The 19,085-nt window shown below is 66.7% G+C and overlaps 1 protein-coding gene across 1 annotated transcript in view; it reads left to right on the top strand.

Annotated features, from left to right (window-relative positions):
- The window catches only part of GLI1 (GLI family zinc finger 1), a 38,635-nt gene that overhangs the window by 13,929 nt on the left and 5,621 nt on the right, over positions 1-19,085 (top strand). The window contains exons 2-11 of the mRNA XM_054012203.1: positions 10,960-11,139; positions 12,572-12,670; positions 12,870-13,065; positions 13,851-14,007; positions 14,264-14,362; positions 14,681-14,821; positions 15,132-15,281; positions 15,697-15,861; positions 17,909-18,157; positions 18,379-18,658. Coding sequence (XP_053868178.1) covers positions 11,043-11,139; positions 12,572-12,670; positions 12,870-13,065; positions 13,851-14,007; positions 14,264-14,362; positions 14,681-14,821; positions 15,132-15,281; positions 15,697-15,861; positions 17,909-18,157; positions 18,379-18,658 — 1,633 coding nt within the window. The 5' untranslated portion in view covers positions 10,960-11,042. The remainder of the gene's footprint in view (positions 1-10,959; positions 11,140-12,571; positions 12,671-12,869; positions 13,066-13,850; positions 14,008-14,263; positions 14,363-14,680; positions 14,822-15,131; positions 15,282-15,696; positions 15,862-17,908; positions 18,158-18,378; positions 18,659-19,085) is intronic.

A 19,085-nucleotide genomic window follows, 5' to 3' on the forward strand; every position in this document is an offset into this window, starting at 1 on the left:
GTGGAATGCATGTGATCACGTGTGTTGTGTGTACAGTCTGCGTGATGTGCATGTGACCACGTGTGTTGTGTGTACAGTCCATGTGGAATGCATGTGATCACGTGTGTTGTGTGTACAGTTTGCGTGATGTGCATGTGACCACGTGTGTTGTGTGTACAGTCCATGTGGAATGCATGTGATCACGTGTGTTGTGTGTACAGTCTGCGTGATGTGCATGTGACCACGTGTGTTGTGTGTACAGTCCATGTGGAATGCATGTGATCACGTGTGTTGTGTGTACAGTCGGTGTGGTGTGCATGTGACCACGTGTGTTGTGTGTACAGTCTGTGTGGTGTGCATGCCCTTGCTGGGTGGGAGGCTGTGCACATCCTTATGAGAGGCAGCTGAGGATGAAGATGGTGTGAAGCAGGGTCTTGGCCCCCCCCCCCCCCCCGCCCCGGTGTTTCTGCCTCGCTCCGGGTGCCTCCTCCCATCCGCACAGCTGGTCTGTGCCCCGCGGCCCCGTGCTGCTCGGGGGGGGGCTGGGCAGGGCGGAGCCGGTTTAGTTGGACAATGAGCCGCCAAAGCCAATGGACGAGGGGCTGAGCAACAGGCCCCAAAATTGCTCCCCGCTGCCCAGCCCCACCCAGGGGCTCCAGCTCTTCCCTGGTGCATCGGGGGCGGGGGGAGAGAGAAGCCCCCAGCGCAGCGACTCGGAGGGTCCTCTGGTGCCGGGCTTGGAGGGCACGGCTGGTCGCACGGGGTCCACGGGCCCGCGCCCGCTGAAGGGGTCTGGGCAGGCTCCTACTAATTCCCTCCGAAACTCAGCCTGCTAGCCCGGCCCTGGGCTCCCCACCCCCAGCTCTGCCGGTGCCCCTCACTCCCGACCCACAGCCCCCTGCTAGCCCGGCCCTGGGCTCCCCACCCCCAGCTCTGCCGGTGCCCCTCACTCCCGACCCGCAGCCCCCTGCTAGCCCGGCCCTGGGCTCCCCACCCCCAGCTCTGCCGGTGCCCCTCACTCCTGACAACGTGGCTCAAGGATCGCGAGTAGCAAGGCCTGTTGAATCGTGGTGGGGCGTGTGCCCGGTTGCAGAGGTGCCACACACGGCCGTGCCATGCAGTGGAGACCCAGCGTCTGAGGCCGTGCGAACCCCGGCGGGCAGGGCAGGGCAATGCAATGGAGCCAGGCCAGGCCGTGCGTTCTGCTGTCGGACGACACCGCGCCGTGCAACGCGAAGGCGGCGCAATCCCCAACGCTGAGGCCAAGCAATCCAGCCTCGTTGGCGGCCAGCGACTCGAATGCCGTCCTGTACCGGGCCATGACACACCCGCCATGCAAACTGCCCCCTGCTGGCGCTCAGTTATTCATGCCTGGTGGGAGCCGGCGCCGCTAACGGGGATTCAGGGGAGGGTTGAAGGCGGCAGCTGTGCCCTGAGCAGGGCCCTGGTGCATCGGTGACCTCCAGGCCCCCACTGCCCCGGCAGCGCCCGCGGACACACCCAGGCCTGGGTAGCTGCACACCCCCCCTCGCCCCCAGCAATGCCTCCAGCCCAGCTGGGATCTCAGCTTGTCTGCAGCCCCCCCCCCCTCAGGAATGCCCTATGCCCATCACTCAGTGTCGCCATGGAAACTCCCCTATCTGCTTTCAAAAAGTGCTGTTTGGGGGCGGGACCCAGAGGAGGGAGGGGGGGCTGGAGAAGAGGCTGGAAGGAAAGGAGTGCACCCCCTCCTAGGAGCAGCTGCCTCCCCCAGCCCTCCCTGCACCAGGGGAGGGGAAGAGCAGGCTTTGAACGCGGCGCTCTGCAAGGCCCCCTGGCCCGGCCCAGCATGGGGGGGACCTGGGGCTGTGCTGAAAGTGCTCGGATTGACCTCGACGCTGGTGCACGTTAGAACAGGAGTTGCAACAATGGCTGTTCCCAGGCCGTGCTGGGTGACGCCGGCTGAGCCAGAGGCTAATTAACTGGCTGAAAGTATTACACCTCTACCCCGATAGAACGCTGTCCTCGGGAGCCAAAACATCTTACCGCGTTATATCGAACTTGCTTTGATCTGCCGGAGTGCGCAGCCCCCCCCCCCCCCCCCCCCCGGAGCGCTGCTTTACCGCGTTATATCCGAATTCGTGTTATATCAGTGTAGAGGTGTATTATATGGTGCAATGCCCGTATCTCACCAGTGCAACGCCTGTATCTCACCAGTGCAATGGGCACCAACCCTGCTGCCAGTTTAATGTGGGCCGCTGGTACCAGCTGCTGGGTAATAATGTGCACACATCCCCAGCGTTAGTGAGAGACCCTACAATAACAAACCAGTGTGCACATATCCCCAGCGTTAGTGAGAGACCCTACAATAACAAACCAGTGTGCACACAGCCCCAGCGTTAGTGAGAGACCCTACAATAACAAACCAGTGTGCACACAGCCCCAGCGTTAGTGAGAGACCCTACAATAACAAACCAGCGTGCACACAGCCCCAGCGTTAGTGAGAGACCCTACAATAAAAAACCAGTGTGCACACAGCCCCAGTGTTAGTGAGAGACCCTACAATAATAGAAATGAAATCGTTGCAGGGAGCGCCAGCAATTCGGGGCGGTGCCTCCCCCACCAGCTCGGCATTCCTCGCCCTCTTGGTTGTGGTGTGAGCCGTGGGGAGCAGCAGCAGCGGGAGGGTGAGGGTCCAGAGGAGGCCAAGGGGGTGCCGAGACTGCAGTGACCCGGGGTGTGACGGCAGCTCATGCGCGTGTACCCGAGCTCGCTGTCACACGGACGGACCCCACGCCTCAGGGCGGCAGCTGCCACGGCAGAGGGGTGCCCCGTTGCCCGCCCCTGCCACTGTGCTGAGGCCATCAGGGGTTTGCATTGGGGGACCTGGGTTCTATTCCTGACTCTGCCACTTTGGGCACCCCATGTGCCTCAGTTTCCCCACCTGTGTCGGGAGGGTGGTCGTTCTGTTTTGGTGAGGCAGGGTCCGTCGTGCCCTCTGTGTCCGTGCAGCGCCTGGCACAGCACGGAAACCCCCTTTGTGATGGGGTCCCGGGGGCAGGGTGGCACCTCCCCACGTCTCTGTGCCCCAGGCTCCCTGGGGTACCCGAGCATGGGCTGGGGAGGCTGGCAGTGCTCATTAGGGCTGTTTCCACCCCGTGCCCTGCTCTGAGATCACGTGCCGGGTCCGTGCTGCGGGGGCTCGGGTATTTCCCAGGGTTCCCAGCTGTTCCTGGTGCAGGATGGGGCCATGGTCCCGGGCGCTGGGCTCTGCAGCAGAGCTGGGAGGGGGCTGGTCCCAGGGATCCTGCCCCCGGGAGGCCGGGCAGGGCCGACGCGGCCAGGACGGGGAAGGGGAAGTGGGTGGTAGCAGGGCAGTCTGAGGGAGGAGCCAGGCTGCCCTCCTGGCTCTCATGCCATGCCCATCCCCCTGGTATCTGGGCACTCACTGGAAAGTGCTTCAATGGGGGGATGGGAATTTGGGGGGAAATGGGGGGAGGGCTCATCTGATCCCATCCGAGCCCCCTATTGTGTGTGTGTGTGGGGGGGGGGGGGGGGAAATGGCACCTACCTGCCCCCTCCACGTCCTTCCTGTCATCTGTTTATCCCACAACTCCCTTCCCCAGTGCCCATCCCCTCTCCCCGCCCCTCATGTGCCCTGATCCCCTGGCAGAGTGTGATCAGCCTGGGGACCAGAGACCAGACAGGGCCCTTCCCCTGTCCCCCAACCCTAGGGGAGCGCCCCCTGGCTCCAGCACACGGGAGCCCATCTCCTGCCTGTCATGTCCCCAGCCACCCCCCCTTGCCAGCCCCATCCCAGGGGCTCCGACCACTGGGCCGGAAGTCCCAGCCTCATGAGACCAGGACCTCGTCACAGCCCCCCAGCCTGGCAGTGCCACCCAGCCCCCCAGCTTGGCCGTGCCCCATTCCCACTGCTGGGGCCGAGCCCCCCATTCCACCTGGCACAGCGGGGTGCCCGTGCCGCGCCGCACCCCACTCTGGCTGTGGTGCCCCCTCCTCCCCAGCTCTGGGTCCCTGGCCCCCCAGCACAGCGGTGCCCTGGCCCTGGATCCATGGGGCTCTGCAGCTGGAGGCAGCGGGGGGGGTGGCGAGCGGGGGGATGACGCAGGCTGATGGGATGCACTCAGCACGCAAGCCTTGACCTGGAGCCAGCGAGGGGGCAGCTGGGGGGTAGTCGCGGGAGGGCCCCAGCCAGCACCGGGGGGGGGTACCCAGAGACATAACATCAGCAACTCTCCTCCAGCCCAGACGCGCCCCCCCCCCAGGCACAGGTGTGGGCATGGGGCTGGAGAGGGAAGGCTGGCCCAGTGAGTAGGGCCCTAGACCCCGGTCCTCCTCCCTGCACTACCCCGTGCCTCAGTGTCCCCATCTGTACGATGGGGTGTTGTCAGGTGCTCATGGCGATGAGGGCCATGCAGGGGCCTCCGCAGGCCTGCCCCGAGCACTGATAAATAGGTGCAGGTGAGCGGGAGCGTTTGGGGCTGGGGCGGGGGGGAGATGGTGCCCCATAGGAAGGGCTGGAAGCCTCGCTGGGGGGCACTGAACATTAGCGGAGCCTTGAGTGTCCGGTGGGCAGGGCCCCTCGCTCTGAGTGCCTGGACCCAGGGAAGGCCACGGAGCCCCTCGCGCCACTTCCGGCCAGCCTCGGGCACAAATGGTGGTGCCCAGCCCTGGGCTCTGCCCTGCCCAGGGACGGGACGCACCGCGGGCCAGAGTGCGGGGCAGCTTGTCCAGGCCGGGGGGCAGAGGAGATCATCCCAGGGGCCCTTCTGACCCTAAACGCTGTGAATGGGGATTGCAACAGGGGGAATCCAGCTTGGGGGTCAGGATTCCTGGGTTCTGCTCTGGGAGAGGGGCAGGGTCGACTGGGTTAAAGCAGGGGGTGCGGGACTGGAGGTCAGGACTCCTGGGTTCTATCCCCAGCTCTCCTGCTGCCTCCCCACTCATGCGACCGTTTCAGGGGTTCTGTGCGATGCCAGGGGGCGCCACACAGCCAGAGCCCTGGATGTACGACGTGGGGCCACGGTGACCCGGCCCATAGATGTGGATCGGAAAACCACCCCGAGCGGCAGGAGCTGGGTCCACAGCGGGGGTTAGGGCTCGGGGGGGTTCACACCCTGAGGCCTTTAGCTGCCCAGCGGGATGGGACCCATGGCCACCAGCTGTGGGTCTTAGCCCCCCCCCCCGGCCCCCATTTTACTTTGTACCGGACAATAGGGCCGGGCGCGGGCGGGGGCTGGCTGGGGAAGCAGAGGAGGTGGAGCAGCGATCGACTCAATTACTAGACAAACTTTTGAGAGCTGGGCCTGCAAACTCTCGACCCTCCTTCGGGGGGGGGGTCCCCAGGGCTCCCAACATCCCAGAGCCTTGTGCCCCCCCCTCTGGGCAGCTCCCCCAGCTGGTGGGGAGGGGGTGTGACGAGTGTGCGCCCCTTTCTCTGCCCCAGCCCCCCCTCCGAACCTCTCCCTCAGGGAAATGTTACTATTCCTCCCTCCTGCTTTCCCGTCCCCCCTTCCCATTTCATGACCCCCCCCAGCCTTGCCATGTGCCCCATCTCTGTGTGTACCACCCCCATGGTCCCTGCTCCCACCCTCCTGCCTTTGCCCCCCCAAAGAACCTTTCATGCCCCCAGCAGCCCCCTCTTCTTCCACTCCCCCCCCTCTGGTTTCACACCCCTGCCCTCCCCCCGCCCCATTCTTCCCTGGTGACACGCAGACAAAGCCCCCAGACGAGCACTCAAAGGGGGAACTGAGGCGTGAGAATCCGCCCCCCCCCCATTGCAAACCAAACCCTTCTTCTTCCCAGCAGGCCGCGGGGCCCTGCCCCCCCTTTTGGGGGTGAGCCCCCCCCGCTCTCCAGGGAGAGGCTGGAAGGAGCTGAGGGCGCCGACGCCGAATGCCACACACAGACAGCGCCCCCCCCCCCCCCCCCGCCGCCCCCACACTCCAGCTTGTTCTCATTTCGCGGCCTGTCGCGGCCCAGCTCCGCTCCCGGGCAGGGCCCCACGCCCGGGTGGGCCAGACACGGGGAAGGGGCTGCCAAGTGCCGGGCCACGGGGTGCTCGCCCTGCCGGAGAGGAGAGACCCCCCCGCCGTGCCTCAGTTTCCCCCCTTTGGAAACAGGCATGAATGGTCCCAATCTGTGTGTGTGCGTGTATGTGCGTCTGAGCCTCTGTGCACGTGTGTGCCTCTGTGTTTGTGTGTGAGAGCGTGCACACGTGTTTTGTATGTTTACACATGTGTGCACACGCGTGTGCTGACACATGTCCCTGCCTGTGCGTCTTCAGCCATTAATAGCTAGGAAGCAGAGAGAAGCAGCCGCTGGGTCAGACACTGAACTGGGATTTGGGAGACCTGGAATTGCAGCCCAGCTCTGCCTCAGTTTCCCCTCCCACCCTTGCTTAAATGAGCCTGGCAGCTCTGTGGGCCTGGCACCTTCCCATACAGCCCTGCCAGTGGTGCCTGGGGGCCGTGGTCCGGGGCAGCAGGTGGGGTTGGGGGCCCTTCTCGGTGAGGCGTTTTGATGGAGTTGGATTGTTTTTCATTACCAAAGCCACACGTCAGAAGCCCTGCTTGCAACTTGGGGGGGGGGGGGCTGCCCTCGCCCCATGGGGGGGGCTGGTCCCTGGGGTTGTGAAGTCAGTTGGTCCTGGGGACCGGCCGGGGGCTCCCCACGATGCAGACTGGCTGGAGCTGAGGCTCAGGAGAGGGACGGGGCTTTTGCCTCAAGGATGTTAGCTCGGATCTGGCCCCAGGGCGAGGGCTTGGTGAGCTCGGGGAGGTGGGGAATGGGACATGGGGGGGCTGCTCTGCCTGGGGGCCAAGGTGGGGGGTGCTGCCCCAGGAGCACCAAGCAGGCATTCTGGGGCACTCTGTCCTGCAGGGGGCACCCAGTGGGGGCGCTCTGCATTGGGGGGGCACCCAGTGGGGGCTCTGCGTGGGGGGGGCACCCAGCGGGCACTTTGCCCTGCAGGGGGCGCACAGCGGCAGGGCTGCCCAAAGGATTCAGGGGGCCTGGGGCAAAGCAATTTTGGGGGCCCCTTCCATAAAAAAAAGTTACAATACTATAGAATACTATATTCTCATGGGGGCCCCTGTGGGGCCTGGGGCAAATTGCCCCACTTGCCCCCCCTGGCGTCCCTGCACAGTGGGGGCGCTCTGCATTGGGGGGGCACCCAGCGAGGAGCTCTGCATTGGGGGGGCGCCCAGCGGGCACTCAGGCTGTCTGGAGGCCCCACAAATGGCCTCTTTTGCTCGTTTTATTTTGCAACGACCCAGACGGTCCCGTCCTCCCCCCCACCCCGCAATGTCTGATGCTGACTAATGGGGTGTGGGGAAGAGATCGGGGGGGGCTGTGTGAAAAAATCCTCCCCCCCCAATCAAACAGACTCGGTTATTGTGCAGCAGAGAAGTTGCTCTTTCCGTCACCAGCTGGCTGCCAGCTGCGAAGTCCCCTTCCCATCCCCCCGCCTGCTTCCCCCCAGCCCCCCCATCCTCCCCACCCCACACACACCCAGATCTGTCTGCCCCTGCCAGGAGGGCGGCCCCAGGCGTTTCTTGGACGCACTTGAAACGCTCGGCCTGGGACGCTGTGAACGCCCCAGCCAGCGGAGGATAAACAGATGATTTGCCCCACACACGTACGAGGGGAGAAGGGGTCGGGGGGGCGCACAGTGGGCCTGGGGCTGGGGAATGTACCCAGCTTGGCTTGTGGCCAGGACCAGCCCAGCGGGAGCCAGCAGCTCCAAGAACCTGCTCTTCTGGGGGGAAGACCAGGGAGGTGTGTGGGGGGGCAGATCCAGGCGGGTTTGGGGAGCGAGGACCCGCTCTCACCTTTCCTCTCCCGGGCAGTGGGTCAGACCAGCTGCTGGCCCTGGGCCCCCCTCCCAACCTGTGCTCGGCTGGCTCATCTGCCCCACGCTTGTGCAACGGGGGTCGCTGGGGGTCGCGGAAACATGTAGGATCCACCCTCCAGCCTGTTGGGGGCAGCGGGGCCCTGCTGGGCAGACGTGCTCACACCCTGCGGTCACAGCCGGGTGCCAGAGGGGCCATCGGGGGGGCACCTCTGCCCTTGTGCTTGGGGATTCCATTGCAGGCCGAGCCGTGTGTCCTAGCCCCTGCACAGCTCGCACCGGATGGGAGATTCCCCTCTAGGGTGTGAGGTTCAATCTGGCGCGTGACAACGGTTCGGGGGGAACATGGAGGCCAGGCTGGGGAGGTCTCGCTGTGCCGGAGTGGAGGGGAGACACACACACCCCGCCCGCCGCCCTGGAGCAGCTGCCTGGGACATGTCCCGTGAGCAGACTCGCCCGTCAGCAGAAATGGCTGGTAATTGACCCGTGCCGCAGCCGTGGCGTTCGGGCCGGGGGGAGCGCACCGGGGCCGGAGCATACGCCTCACTGTGCCACCGCCTGGCCCAGCCCCAAAGCAAACCCCGCTCTGCGCGATGTCAAAACAACCCCCCCACACACACACACACAGCCCGAGCGGGCCTGGGAGCGGGCTGGCCAGGAGCTCGGCCATTATCGGCTTCCAAGTCATAACAAACGCCCAGAACACCCACCTCGACGGCTGGCCCCGGGCTGGCTGGGAAAGCAGGAACGCGGGGCCAGGCGCGGGACCCGGAGCCTGCAGCCCCCGGCGCGGCCTGGCTCGCTGGGCTGCACCGCCGCAGAAATCTCTCTCGCCCGGCTGGGGCCTGGGGCAAGGGCTGGCCCTGTATTGGGGGGCATCCTGGGCCTGCTCGCCTGGTTTTATCTCACTCCTGGCTCTTCCCTTTCCCAGGCCGGGGCTGCCTTCCGCCCTGGCCACCCCGGCTCTCCCCTGGCGAGGGGGGCAAGTTCTTACAGACGTCCTGTAAAGCCCGCGGGGGTCAGGAGCCGGGTTCGGGGAGGGCAGCGCAGCGCAGCTGGATTCCTGCCAGCAGCTCAGCACTTTCAGACCAGGCCTCGCGTGCCAGGAAGTCAGCGCCTGGGCGGTCGTGGGGGAACCGGCCACAGTGCGGCTTTGCCTCCTCGGGGATCGTGGACCTGGCACCATGGCCAGGTGCCACTGGGATCCCAACTGCACCATGCCAGGCCTGGCACCGTGGGAAGCCGATCCGGACCGTGCCGGGCCCGGCACCACGGCCAGGCGCCCTGGGGAGCCGATCCGGACCGTGCCGGGCCCGGCACCACGGCCAGGCGCCCCGGGGAGCCGATCCGGATCGTGCCGGGCCTGGCACACGGCCAGGCGCCACGGGGAGCCGATCCGGACCGTGCCGGGCCCGGCACCAGGGCCAGGCGCCACAGGGAGCCGATCCGGACCGTGCCGGGCCCAGCACCACGGCCAGGCGCCCCGGGGAGCCGATCCGGACCGGGCCGGGCTCTGGAGCTCAGCACCGGTGCCTGGGCCGAAGGAGGGTTAGCAGAGGGAGTGCAGAGGTGGGAGATGGGGGGGTGGGTGCAGGAGACTGTGGGTACGGCCACCGAGCTGGCCTCCCCATTGGGGCGCTGCCCTATCTCTGCAAGCCCCCCCCTTTCCATGCACCCGAGCAGAGCAGGGGCACGTGAATCAGACTCAGAGCACAAGGCTGAGACGCCCTGTGGGTGGGTGAGCGCCTTTGTCAGTGCGTCTCCGGGTCCGTGTGCCTGGTCACGGACATTTACTTGTCCAACGGCTCCAGTTGCAGGCGTGTGTTTCTGCATTTGCACACATGTGTTTCCGTGTGTGTGTCTAGGGGTTACTCTGGGCAGGCGTGTGGGTTTGGGTGGGGGGGATGATGGGTGTGTGGGTGCAGATCTGTGTGTGGGTGGATCTGGGTCTCGGCGTGGCCTGTGCTGATTGCAGGAGGGCAGCAGGGGAGCCCAGTCCGGCAGAGGCTGCGTGGGGCTCTGGCATCGCTGGAAGGGGCGCGGGGGCCATGAGACTGACACTGTGACAGAGGGATGGGCCCTGTAAGAGACTGGTGGGGCTGAGGGGGGGCATTTTCCACACCTCCTCCTGCAGAGCCCCCAGGCTGGGGGCGCGGCGTGCCAGGCCGGTGTGGCAAAGCCCAGGGCCAGGAGTCACGCTGGACTGGGACTGGCATGGGGACAGCAGGGTGGGAGGGGCTGCGTCAATTCCATCCATGGGTTGCTCAGGGGTCAGGCTGGTGCTGGGGGGTCGACCGTGGTGGCCTCTGGGGCCACAGCTGAGCCGTGGGGTGACTGAGACAGGGAGGGGGGATGTGTTCCCCCAAGCCCCTTCCCCATCCTCCCACGGTGCCTGCTTCAGCCGGTGTGCCCAGCCCCTGTGGCCCCGCCAACCAGGCCCCATCAGTCTGGGGGGCAGAGGGGCTCTGGGGTTGGCCCGAGCCGCAGCCTGGCACCAGGGCTGGTGGTGAGACACTGGCCCCATCCAGGATTGGCGGGCAGGCCTGGCACAGAGCCCGCAAAGGGGTCCTGCCTTCGGGGGAGACCCCGGCCCTAGAGCATTGGGGAACAGCCGAGGGACAGATGGAGGGAGGAGAGAGTCGGGGGTTTAACCCCGGGGCGGGGGCGCAAGTCACCTTGTTGGAGATGGGGCAGGGAGGAGAGGATGGTCCCCCCCACCGGACCCACTCTCCTGGTCCTGCCGGGGTGCTGCCCCCGTCAGCACCTGGTCCCCCCAGAGATCCCGCGATGGAGGCTTTGCCCTTGCCTGGGAGGAGGGGGATTGGGGTGCAGACGAGGGGTGAGGGGGCACAGGCCATGGGGGCTAGGCAGGTGGGCAGCAGGAGGCATCGTCTGCGGGAGGGCTGGGCACCCCCTGCTGGGGTCAGAGGCCGTGGGGATGGGCAGCCCAGAATCCCACTGCAGCCATGGCTCCCTCTGCTGGAGACGGGGGGCGTTGCAGGAACAGCGTGTGGCTACCCCTGGGCCAGCGGGGAGTGGGTGCCAGGGGCTGGGCAGGGGTGGGCCACACGGGCCCAGGGACCATGGCTACCCAGCAGGGTACCAACGACCGCCCTCCTCTCCCCCAGGCCTGGCCCCTTGGGGGGTCGGCGGCTCCCCCCGCCCGCCCGGAGCAGATGTGCCCCTGAGCACGGCCGGGGCCCGACGGACCATGTTCAACCCCAGGAACCCCCCTGGGAGCGGCTACATGGAGCATTGCTACCTGCGCCCCCGGCACGCGCCCGGCCCTGGCCCCGGCCTAGCAGACGGTGAGTCCCGGCCACGCGGCCCCTGCATCCCGGGGCATCGACACGGGGATCTGCGGGGACTGGCCGCGGCCCCCGCCCCCTCTGCGCCCCTTTACGGGTCCCACCCTCGGTCTGTCCATCCCCCGCCCCCTTCCACCGGTCCCACCCTCCGTCTGTCCATCCCCCGCCCAGCCCCCTTCCACCGGTCCCACCTTCCATCCATCCATCCTCTGCCCCCTTCCACCTGTGCCACCCTCCGTCTGTCCATCCTCTGCCCCCTTCCACCTGTGCCACCCTCCGTCTGTCCATCCCCCGCCCCCTTCCACCTGTGCCACCCTCCGTCTGTCCATCCCCCGCCCCCTTCCACCTGTCCCACCCTCCGTCCATCCATCCTCTGCCCCCTTCCACAGGTCCCACCCTCCGTCTGTCCATCCCCCGCCCAGCCCCCTTCCACCGGTCCCACCCTCCGTCCATCCATCCTCTGCCCCCTTCCACCTGTGCCACCCTCCGTCCATCCCCCGCCCCGCCCCGCCCCCTTCCACCTGTCCCACCCTCCGTCCATCCCCCGCCCCCTTCCACCGGTCCCACCCTCCATCCATCCATCCTCTGCCCCCTTCCACCTGTGCCACCCTCCGTCTGTCCATCCCCCGCCCCCTTCCACCGGTCCCACCCTCCGTCCATCCCCCGCCCCGCCCCCTTCCACCTGTGCCACCCTCCGTCTGTCCATCCCCCGCCCAGCCCCCTTCCACCTGTGCCACCCTCCGTCTGTCCATCCCCCGCCCCCTTCCACCTGTGCCACCCTCCGTCTGTCCATCCCCCGCCCCCTTCTACCGGCCCCACCCTCCGTCCATCCCCCGCCCCGCCCCGCCCCCTTCCACCTGTGCCACCCCCCGTCTGTCCATCCCCCGCCCAGCCCCATTCCACCTGTCCCACCTTCCATCCATCCATCCTCTGCCCCCTTCCACCTGTGCCACCCTCCGTCCATCCCCCGCCCCGCCCCGCCCCCTTCCACCTGTCCCACCCTCCGTCTGTCCATCCCCCGCCCCTCCCCCTTCCACCTGTCCCACCCTCCGTCCGTCCATCCCCCGCCCCTTCCACCTGTCCCCCCCTCCGTCCGTCCATCCCCCGCCCCGCCCCCTTCCACCTGCCCCACCCTCCATCCATCCCCCGCCCCGCCCCGCCCCCTTCCACCTGTCCCACCCTCCGTCTGTCCATCCCCCGCCCCGCCCCCTTCCACCTGTCCCACCCTCCGTCCATCCATCCCCCGCCCCGCCCCCTTCCACCGGTCCTGCCGTCTGTCCGTCCATCCCCTGGCCCGCCCCCTTCCACCTGTCCCACCCTCCGTCCGTCCATCCCCCGCCCCGCCCCGCCCCCAGCACCAAGCCCTGGAGTCGTGGGGGCGGAGGCAGCCCAGGACTAACGTCCCCCACTTCTCTCCCCCACTTCTTTCCAGGGCTGAGCGACTTCCCCATGTGCCACCAGGCCAACCTGATGGGCAGTCATCATGGGTACGGGCTGGCGCCGGGCAGCGAGCATGCTGGGAATGCCGACGGTAGGTCGGTGCCCGGGGGGATCCGGCTGGCCTTGGGGGCTGGGCGAAGGGGAGGGGTTGCCAGTAGATGCCCCAGCCCGCTCTGTGCTCATGCCAGCGGCACCGCCTGTGGGGGACGGGCGACGGGGCTGGAGGGGGCATCAGGGCCCAGCGGGCAAACGCACACTCAGCCCCGGTTCCCCGTCTCTGCCCGGCCCAGGGTCCCGGTTCTCCACACCCCGCGGCGCGGCCAAGCTGACCAAGAAGCGGGCGCTGTCCATCTCGCCGCTGTCCGACGCCAGCATCGACCTGCAGACCGTCATCCGCACCTCGCCCAACTCCCTGGTGGCCTTCATCAACTCACGCTGTGCCTCGGCCAGCGGCTCCTATGGGCACCTCTCCATTGGCACCATCAGGTGGGCGCCGGGCCGGCGGGACCCAGAGCTGGCCTGGCCTGAGCCGAGCAGTCGAAAGGCGCTTTGTCAGCCCGTCCAGTCCAACTCTCCGAGGCTGGAGCAGCCTGGGTCTCTCCCCGTCTCTGGGAGGGCAGTGGGGGCTAGTGGTTAGAGCAGGGAGGCTGGGAGCCAGGACTCCTGGGTTCTCTCCCCAGCTCTGGGAGGGCAGTGGGGTCTAGTGGTTAGAGCAGGGAGGCTGGGAGCCAGGACTCCTGGGTTCTCTCCCCAGCTCTGGGAGGGCAGTGGGGGCTAGTGGTTAGAGCAGGGAGGCTGGGAGCCAGGACTCCTGGGTTCTCTCCCCAGCTCTGGGAGGGCAGTGGGGTCTAGTGGTTAGAGCAGGGAGGCTGGGAGCCAGGACTCCTGGGTTCTCTCCCCAGCCCTGGGAGGGCAGTGGGGGCTAGTGGTTAGAGCAGGGGGGCTGAGAGCCAGGATTCCTAGGTTCCATCCCCGGCTCTGTCATTGACCCATCTTGTCACCTTTGCTAAGTCCCTTTGCCGCTCTGTGCCTCAGTTTCCCTATGTGTCAGCGATCCTGACTGACATCATGGAGGGGCAAGGGGGGGGGCAGGTTAGTGACTGAGTCTCTGCCAAGTGCGGGGAGGGGGCCTGGGGCAGGCTGAGCCCCTCTGCCTCGCTGTACACATGGCAGGAGGCCCAAGGCCGGGAGTGATGGGCCCCTCCCCACAGTCTGGGATGGGGGGGGACACCTCCGGGGGGGGTCACACTCACTCTCCTTCTGACTTTCAGCCCGTCCCTGGGTTTCCAAAGCCCCATGGCTCACCCGAAGGGGCAAGGGGCAGCGTTCGGCCCCCCCATTCCCCCCTGTGGCTCCCATGAACACCTCCCTGGCCGGCCGGGGTTCCTGCACCATCCCCCGCCCCGCGGGACACCGAAGCATTGCCAGGTAAGGGGCCCCCGCCCGGGAGGAGCACCAAGCGCATGACACACAATGGCCACAGGGGGGCAGCGCTGAGAACCATCCCCACTGGAGTCTGGGGTGTTTAACGAGACAGGCCCCCCGCCCCACCCGCCAGCCCCAGCGAAGGGGGGGGGGAAGGTGCCAGGCTGGAGCCGTGGTACCCCATCCTGGCAGGAGCGGCAGCGCCACGGGCCCCCCCTCTGCCCGAGCTCATCAGGTTTCTCTCCCCCTCCCAATGCAGATGAAATCAGAGCCCAGCCTGGGCACCGCCCTGGGCACCAACGGCCTGGAGGAGAGATCGGAGGGCGACGTCTCCAGCCCAGCCTCCACGGGGACGCAGGTAACGGGCAGGGTCCGACTCCCCCTCGCCCCCCAGCCAGGCCCGGAGTCCAGCCCCCCAGCATCGGCCGCAGCAGCCGCCCCCGGGCTCGCTGCACATGTCGCCTGCGGGCACCCGGGGCCGGCGGCAGGAGGCTACCCCAAGCTCCCACTGGGCCCAGACACCCCAACCCGGCCATGTCGCCCATCACCCACAGGGGGCACTGCTGGTATGAGCATGGGGGGTGGGGGCTGCCCGCCGGTGACCCCCTCCCCAGGGCCCAGCCTTGCTCGGCTGGCGGGTGTGTGGGCTGAGCCAGCGGTGCCCTCCCTGCCCTAGGACCCGCTGCTGGGGATGCTGGAGCCCCGGGAGGAGCTGGAGAAGGAGGACGGGAAGCAGGAGGCGGAGGCCGTGTACGAGACCAACTGCCACTGGGAGGGGTGCACCAAAGAGTTCGACACCCAGGAGCAGCTGGTGCACGTGAGTTGTGGACGCCGGCTCGGACCCTCCCCTCCCCGAGGCCGTCACGGGATCAACCCCGACTCACAGCCCCTGCTGGCCCAGCCCTGGGCTCCCCCCAGCTCTGCCGGTGCCCCTCATTCCCGACCTGCCGCCCCAGCCCTGGGCTCCCCCCTGCCCCACAGCTCCCCTGGTGTCCCTCACTCCCGACCCGCACCCCCCGGCCTATCACCACCGTGCCCTGAGCCAGCCCCAGAAGCCGTCTCTGCAGAGGCCTGGGGGCCGCGGGCTGGCAGCTCCCCCTGACCCGCGCCCTGCTCCGCCCCCGCAGCACATTAACAACGAGCACATCCACGGGGAGAAGAAGGAGTTTGTGTGCCACTGGCTGGAGTGCTCGCGGGAGCAGCGGCCCTTCAAGGCGCAGTACATGCTGGTGGTGCACATGCGGCGGCACACGGGCGAGAAGCCTCACAAGTGCACGGTGAGTGTGAGCCGGGCGCAGGCCAGACACGTCAGCCGGGCGGGGGTGGGACACAACCCCCCTGCACGCAGAGCCCCGCCCCCATGCCAGCCAGCCTCCTGCCCATGTCCCATTCCCTTCCCCTGCACCAGGCCCCCTCCTGCGGCTGGGTCACAGCCGGTGCCCCCTGTGGGCCACACAGCCGCGTGCCATTCCCCTCTCCCAAGGGTCGGGCGCAGCCCTGTCTCCCGCACTGGGAAGGGGCTCTGGGTGCAGATCCTGCGGGGGGGCGGGGGATCCATGACTGTGCTCTGGGTGCGGGGGTGGGGTGGGGTGTCAGAGTGGGGGTGGGGTCGGCTGGTATGTCCTGGGGGGGGCTCTGGGTGCCCCGCAGGGCGGCAGGGGGTGGGCATCTCTCTCACGGCTCTCCGCGCAGTTCGAGGGCTGTCACAAGGCCTATTCGCGCCTGGAGAACCTCAAGACCCACCTGCGGTCGCACACGGGTGAGAAGCCGTACGTCTGCGAGCACGAGGGCTGCAACAAGGCCTTCTCCAACGCCTCGGACCGCGCCAAGCACCAGAACCGCACCCACTCCAACGAGGTATGCCCCTCCACCCGACATGGTACGGCCCGTTCCCCCCACTTCAACGAGGTATGCCCCCCCACCCGACATGGTACGGCCCGTTCCCCCCACTCCAACGAGGTATGCCCCCTACCTAACATGGTACGGCCCGCTCCCCACACTCCAACAAGGTACACCCCCCACCCGACTTGGTACGGCCTGCTCACCCCACTCCAATGAGGTACACCCCCCGCACCTGACATGGTATGGCCTGGTCCCCCCCACTCCAACGAGGTACACCCTGCCACCCGACATGGTATGGCCCACTCCCCCAACTCTAACAAGGCCTGTCCCCCCACATGACATAGTAAACATGGTAAAGCTCACCCCCCACCTGACATGGTAAAGCCCCCACTTCAATGAGGTACAGCCCCCATCTGAAATGGTACAGCCCACTCCCCCCACTGCAACGAGGTACACTCCCCCCCCGCCCCAATCCATCATGGTACAGCCTGTTTCCCCCATGCCAACAAGATGCAACCCCACATCAACCCCCTGCCAAGGAGACACAACACCACCCCCCCGTTACCAGATGTGCCCGTTACTCGGGGGTACATTCATTGATTAGGGTTAGTCTTCGGGGGTGGGGTGTAATTCTATCAATGTGCTGCTTGTGTCATGTGTGTGTTCATACGGAGCTGTACATCTCCCTTCTGCAAGGCCCCTTCCATTGGAGCTACCATCACACACACACTCTCTCTATCTCTCTCTCTCCCCCTTGATGAGCAAACCCCACAGGATTTTGGGCGCTGCAGGGATCTGTAGCTCAGGTACGAGAAGCGTTGTTGCAGAGTGAATAGGGAAGCTAAAGCCACAAAAGAGTAAAGTTCAGAGCGAGAGAGAAGCGACCAGCTGAACCCTACAAGTTCTTTAGTGACTACTAGTGATAACTACACAAGGGAGCCTAAAGCACCATAACAGTTACATGATTAACGGTTAATCCCTGCGGTAGAAAAGAAAACAGAGCAGGGGGGGGGATCTCACCCACTCCATGAGGCTTGAGCTGGTTGGGGGAGCTCAGGGTCCGGAGGGCGGGAGCCAGGCAGAGCCCCCAGCCCGATCAGGCAGGAGATGGAGTCCCAGAGGAACGGATGCAGAGTTTGGGTCCAGGCAGCAGAGCACTGACTTGGGCGTAGGTCGGGGGGGGGGGGGGGTTATAGGGAAACAATGGTTCAGGGGAGACACTGGATTTGTTTCTGGGTAAGCTGATGGCTCCAGGGTTTTCTTTAGGCTGGACAATAGGAGCTGGTCACTCTTGGCTATGGGGGGTGGTTTCTTCCAGGGAGCTCCCAATGCAACCAGGAGTCCGGTGGCACCTTAAAGACGAACAGGTTTATTTGGGCATAAGCTTTCGTGGGTAAAACCCACTTCGTCGGCTGCACGGAGTGAAAGTTACAGCTGCTGGCATGATATACTGACACCCGAAGCGACGGGCGTCCCCTCACAAGTGGAGAACCAGTGTTGACAGGGCCGATCCGATCAGGGTGGATGTGGGCCACTCCCAATAGGAGATGAGGAGGCCTCAATTCCAGGAGAGGCAAAGCTGCTTGTGTAATGAGCCAGCCACTCCCCATCCCTGGTCCAGCAGCGACTGGCCCCAGAGCAAAGCCCGGCCCGGCCCGAGGAGCTCACACTTTGGAGCAAGACCCTCCAGCCGTTCCGGGATTTGCCCCCGGTGCCACGTGGCCGAAGCCAGCCTCACACTTCAGGGGGATTGATCCCCGGCTGCTGCCGCCCACCCCTTCCTTGGGGCCCACAGCCCCTGGCACAGTCAGGCCACTGGGCTAGCTGGACCCCGGGTCTGGCAATGCCTCTGTTCCCGACAGGGCACGTTCCATGCCCCCAGTACGGCCCCCTCCCCATGTTGGTGCCCGGCCTCCCCTGGGGCTGACACCCCCAGTTTTGGAATCAGGCGGGTGGGTGCCTGTGGTCCTTCCCCAGCGGGCAGCTCACCGCGCCCAGAGGTGCCCGTGGGGCTGTCTCCCGGGCTGGGCTAACCCCCCCCATCTTGCCCCCCCCCATGCAGAAGCCGTACGTCTGCAAGATCCCTGGCTGCACCAAGCGCTACACGGACCCCAGCTCCCTGCGCAAGCACGTCAAGACGGTGCACGGCCCCGACGCCCATGTCACCAAGAAGCATCGGGGCGACACGGTGCTGAGCCGGGCGCTGGCTGCCCCGGGGGGCCCCGCAGACATGAAGCAGGAGAAGGAGGGAGGCTGCCCCGGCGAGGGCAGGAAGGATGAGGGGAAGCTGATGGTGCCCGAGGCCACCTTGGTACGGAGTGGGGTGGGGCAGGGGGGCAAATTGGGCAGAGGGGGCTCTGGGCCGCCACGCTCCAGGACGAGGCCCTGCCATGGGGGGGTTGGATTCTGGGCTGCAGGGGGAGGGAATTCCTCACTGCCTGAGCTGCGGGGGGTTGGCGTGTGGCCAGGGGATGCCCCGGAGGCTGTGGCTAATGAGGGGCTGGCGCCCCCCCCCATTCCCTGTCTCTCCAGAAGCCCCAGCCCAGTCCCGGTGGGCAGTCGTCCTGCAGCAGCGAGCGCTCGCCCCTGGGCAGCGCCAACAACAACGACAGCGGGGTGGAGATGAACGCCAACCCGGGCGGCAGCTTCGAGGACCTGTCCACGCTGGAGGACCCCCCGCCGGGGGAGCCCATGGGCGCCTCGGGGCTCTCGGCCCTGCGCCGCCTGGAGAATCTCCGCATCGACAAGTTCAAGCAGCTACGGAAGCCCCCGCCCGGCAAGGGCCTGAAGCTGCCGGCCATCCCTGGCACCGGTGAGCGCTCGGCCGGGCAGGGCCAGGCCAGCGAGGGCTGGGGCGGGAAACCACCTTGGGCAGGACGGGGGTGCCGGGAGCAGATCACGGGGCTCAATGGGGGGCGCTCTCCCCTGGCAGTCAGCGCTGGCCCCATTGCCCCAGTGTGGCACTAGGGGGCGCTGTGCTGTAGGGAGCAGGGCGGGGGGACCAGCAGGGGGCACTCTCCCCATCAGGCTGTGTTGGTCCCAGTGCCCTAGCATGGCACTAGGGGGCGCTGTGCTGTAGGGAGCAGGGCGGGGGACCAGCAGGGGGCACTCTCCCCATTAGGCTGTGTTGGTCCCAGCATGGCACTAGGGGACGCTGTGCTGTAGGGAGCAGGGCGGGGGACCAGCAGGGGGCACTCTCCCCATCAGGCTGTGTTGGTCCCAGTGCCCTAGCATGGCAC

Source organism: Malaclemys terrapin, chromosome 23, assembly GCF_027887155.1.
Source record: "Malaclemys terrapin pileata isolate rMalTer1 chromosome 23, rMalTer1.hap1, whole genome shotgun sequence".
Taxonomy (NCBI): domain Eukaryota; kingdom Metazoa; phylum Chordata; order Testudines; family Emydidae; genus Malaclemys; species Malaclemys terrapin.